Genomic DNA, 4,098 nt, shown 5'->3' with positions numbered 1-4,098 from the left:
AGAAGGGGACACTCCCCAAAAGTTTGTCCTCAAAATTGTTTGTTAGTGCAAATAAAAAAAGTATCATGGACAGTACTCAATTGTTTCTGTCGCAAGTGCACTAATACGGCTACTATCACCTTTATCCAACCTAAAGACACTGACACTATAGTGACTCTGACACTGTATCATTTTTATAAGACACACTGACCCCAAGTCCTGATCATTTTACACTTTTTCATTTAGTTATTGCTGAGCAGGGGGGTGGGGACAGGAAGAGTTCCTGTCATCTGTGCTGTGTTTGTCTCCGTCACGGCAGAACAGAGAACTGGTCACTCCTAATTAACATTTTACTCACAGACTTTTTTTGCTTACATTTCTCTCCTGTCTAGAAGAAAAAGATACAATTGGGGGAATTAACAAAGAGTGGTGCAAGCCTAATGCATGCCTGCAAAAGCCTGCAAAAGTCCTTTTAACCGCTTGCCGACTGCCAAGTACGGTGGCAAAGCGGCCTCTCTGTGTTGGATCATGTATCTGATACGTGATCCAGCTGCTCTGGGTAGGGGGCGCATGCGCCTGCTGCCTTGGCTGTGCTGGGAATAGTTACAGCACAAGCCAACCAGTGGGTACCAGCCAATGATTGATGACTCAGACTCGCCGATCGGTGAAGCGGATGACAGTTCAGAGCCCTGTGATTGTAAACTACTTAGAGCTCTGTCCTGATAGTGGGGATGTGCCCGTGTTTGTTTCTCTGCAAAGCAGGGAATTAAAAAACAGCACATCCCTAAGTAAAATCAGCACACAGTAAACATACCAAGCATGGTTAGGCACACAGTTATCCCTTTGATTGCCCCAGATGTTAACCCCTTCCAGTCCAGTGTCCTTAGTACAGGGTTAGTGTATATTATTAGCACTGATCACTGTATTAGTGTCACTGGTGATGTCAGTGTCAGTCAGTTCCCACAAAGTGTCAGATTGCCCGCTATAAGTCACTGATCGCCGCCATTACTAGCATAAAAAATAGCTTAATTAATGAATGAATTAATTAAAATTCCAGTATATATAGCATAGTTTGTAGACGCTATAACTTTCATGCAAACCAATTAATATAAGCTTACTGGGATTTTTTTTTACCAAAAATATGTAGCAAAATACTTTATGGCCTAAATTTATGAAAGAAATTAAATTTTTGCTGAAAAAAATGTGCATTTGCTATTTTGTTCCTGCAGGAGCCTGGAAAGTATTGTACCCATGATCATTGGATAAGGGGTGTAATGTCAGGCTTCTGCAGACAAGCCCTGTAACATATTCCAAAAGGTGAATTTATCCTTTACAGCTAAATCATCAGCATGAAACCCAGGAAACTAACATCCACAAAAGGAGAGGTAGCTACCAATAATAACAGCCCCCATACTTTCCTAATGACAGAGTTCCTTTAATGCTCAAACCCTGAGAAGTCTAATGTCTATTGAAGTGCAATATATTTTTACCCACCACCTGTAATTTTCATTATGTGCTAGTAAGGAAACCACATACTGTAGGTTTATTGAGTCACATTTTTGTTTCCCTGCCTAGGGCACTAGTTGGATCTGTTAAGTGTCAGCTCTTCAGTGGCAGGAGTCATGCTTAGTTGAAATCAAAATGCTTAAATAGATTCCAGAGAAAGGGATACAAGATTACTCCATAGAAATGGTCCTACAAACCTTTCCTGGACAGGCCCAGCATATTTAAGAAAAGGAACAAGTGAAGGGGGTGTTCTAGATGGTTTAACCATTGCGTGCCACTTGCTCCTACACTATGCTGTAAAAATGTAAGGCAAAATAAAATTATAGTCTAGTTACCCAAAAAATATATATTAAACACATACTCTACTTATTTTTCTTAGCTAGTGCTTTAATTAAACAACATTCTTCATTAAGGAAAGGTTTTACTTTTTAATGTCTTTTGAGGTTACACAAATATTTAGGTGTATCTGCTAGTGTGGTTCCTGGTTATAAGCCATTGGAAATATGGTTGAACTGGATGGACTTTTGTCTTTTTTCGGCCAGACTAAATTTGTAACTATACCTATTAGCAGTTTAGTGTCATATTTAAAAGCCTGCATTTAATTCAACTTATTTTCTTTTTCCATTAAACTTTTTATAAATGCATCACACAGCAGAAAGAATTTGGAAATCACATAATCCAAAGAAGCATGGACCTTTCAAACCAATCTCTTGTTACGCAATTTATCATTGTAGGCTTTCCTGATCTTGGTGGATCTGAGGCCTTGTTGTTTCTTCTTCTGAGTATCAGCTATATTTTTACCTTGAGTGGCAATATTACAATAATTGCCCTTATCTGCACTCACCGCCAGCTTCATGTTCCTCTCTATATATTTGTTGCTATACTCTCCTTCTTGGAAATCTGGTACACCACAGTCACTGTACCAAAAATGTTGACAAATTTGCAAAATGTAAAGACAATCTCCTATGTTGGTTGCTTATTGCAGATCTACTTTTTTCATAGCCTTGGTATTACAGAAACCTATATTCTAACAGCAATGGCTTTTGACCGCTACTTGGCCATATGCGACCCTTTACGGTATCCATCTGTAATGACTACTGCGTGTTGTTTTCAAATGGCAGCTTGCTGTTGGGTTATTGGCTTCCTTGGACCTTTAACTCAAGTCATTTTGTTGTCTCATCTTTTCTTATGTCGTTCGAACCGAGTTGAACATATCTTTTGTGACTTTGCTCCATTGATGAGCTTGGCCTGTTCGGACATTGCACTTAATGTCAAAGTAGACTTTGTAATCAATTTCTTTATTATTTTTGTCTCTTTTACTTGCATTCTTATGTCCTATTTTAAAATAATTTCTACTGTTTTAAAAATAAAGACAGCAGAGGGTAGGAAAAAGGCATTTTCAACATGTGGAGCTCATCTAACAGTTGTCTTTCTTTTTTACGGAAGCGTGTGTTTTATGTATGTTAGGCCAGTCAAAATTAATTCTCCAAACTATGACCGTGTAATGGCTGTAATTTACTCGGTTTTAACACCAATGTGTAATCCAGTTATTTATAGTCTAAGAAATCAAGAAATTAGAAAAGTTCTGAGACAGAAGTTAGCAAAGTTATTTTAAATTTTTTTTTTAAAGGCAAGGTACATCCAACTTAATAGAGTTATATATTTTAAAACACATCAAAAAGATATTTAAATTATGGATATAGATCACCCACTGTTTTTGTATTACTAAAGAACTCCAATGGAAAGACCTCTTCACTTGAGTTTTTAGATCTGTCCCTGCTCTATTAAATGGGGTCTCATCTCTGTTGTATTATCAAGAGCCTTAATGTTTTTATTGCTTTATCATAACCCAACAATGATAGAGTCCTTGTTACGACCAAGGCAAGTGAGCAGACCCAGGAACAAGGGAGCACTAATCTTGTTGGATTTCCCATAAGTAATATACTGGTTTATGATTTATCCTGCCAGTGTCTCGCTAAAAACAAAATGTAGGTTTCATGTGAATGCACATGAGCAGGTGGACTTTCTAATGCATGTGATTCAAAGACCATGATTTAAGAATGGACACTGTATGACGCAGTTTTAGCTTGAATAAATTTAAAAGATATAACTTGCCTTAATGTGTCTCATTTATCAAACTGTATGAAAGAAAATGAACTGGTACCATATGTAGCAACCAGTATATTATGCAAAATGGTATGAAATACCTCATTAGGTGTCATGGGCAAAATCGGAGTATAGTACAACATTTGCCAGTACAATCATCATTGAACATTTATGAATGCAGCTACAAAACTCCCACTCCAACGTTGGTCATATATGACTCATATTCACAGGATCTATAATGCAAAGTTAAAAAAGGCATCCCCTACCCAGACACTTTAAGCTGTGCGCAACATGCATGCAAGTTTGTATACTCTATGGCAGGGATGTCAAACTGGCAGCCCTCCAGCTGCTGCGAAACTACAAGTCCCATCATGCCTCTGCCTTTGGGAGTCATGATTGTAATTGTCAATCTTGCAATGCCTCATGGGACTTGTAGGTTGGCAACAGCTGGAGGGCCGGCATTTTGACACCCATGCTCTATGGCAAGGGAAAAACAGCCAGCATGTC

At 38.3% G+C, this 4,098-nt stretch overlaps 1 protein-coding gene across 1 annotated transcript; it reads left to right on the top strand.

The window, feature by feature from the left end:
- Positions 1–2,173: 2,173 nt before the first annotated feature.
- Positions 2,174–3,559, top strand: LOC149459226 (olfactory receptor 6N2-like). Its single transcript, XM_089681416.1, has one exon. It carries the CDS (start codon positions 2,174–2,176, stop codon positions 3,098–3,100), a length of 927 nt encoding a protein of 308 aa, XP_089537542.1. The 3' UTR covers positions 3,101–3,559.
- The last annotated feature ends 539 nt before the right edge of the window (positions 3,560–4,098 follow it).

This window comes from Staurois parvus, unplaced genomic scaffold (assembly GCF_062004578.1).
Source record: "Staurois parvus isolate SC_StPar_1 unplaced genomic scaffold, SC_StPar_1.0 ptg000267l, whole genome shotgun sequence".
Classification (NCBI taxonomy): Eukaryota; Metazoa; Chordata; class Amphibia; order Anura; family Ranidae; genus Staurois; species Staurois parvus.
Note: the sequence above shows the minus strand (reverse complement) of the source record. Positions and strands in the feature narration are given on the sequence as shown.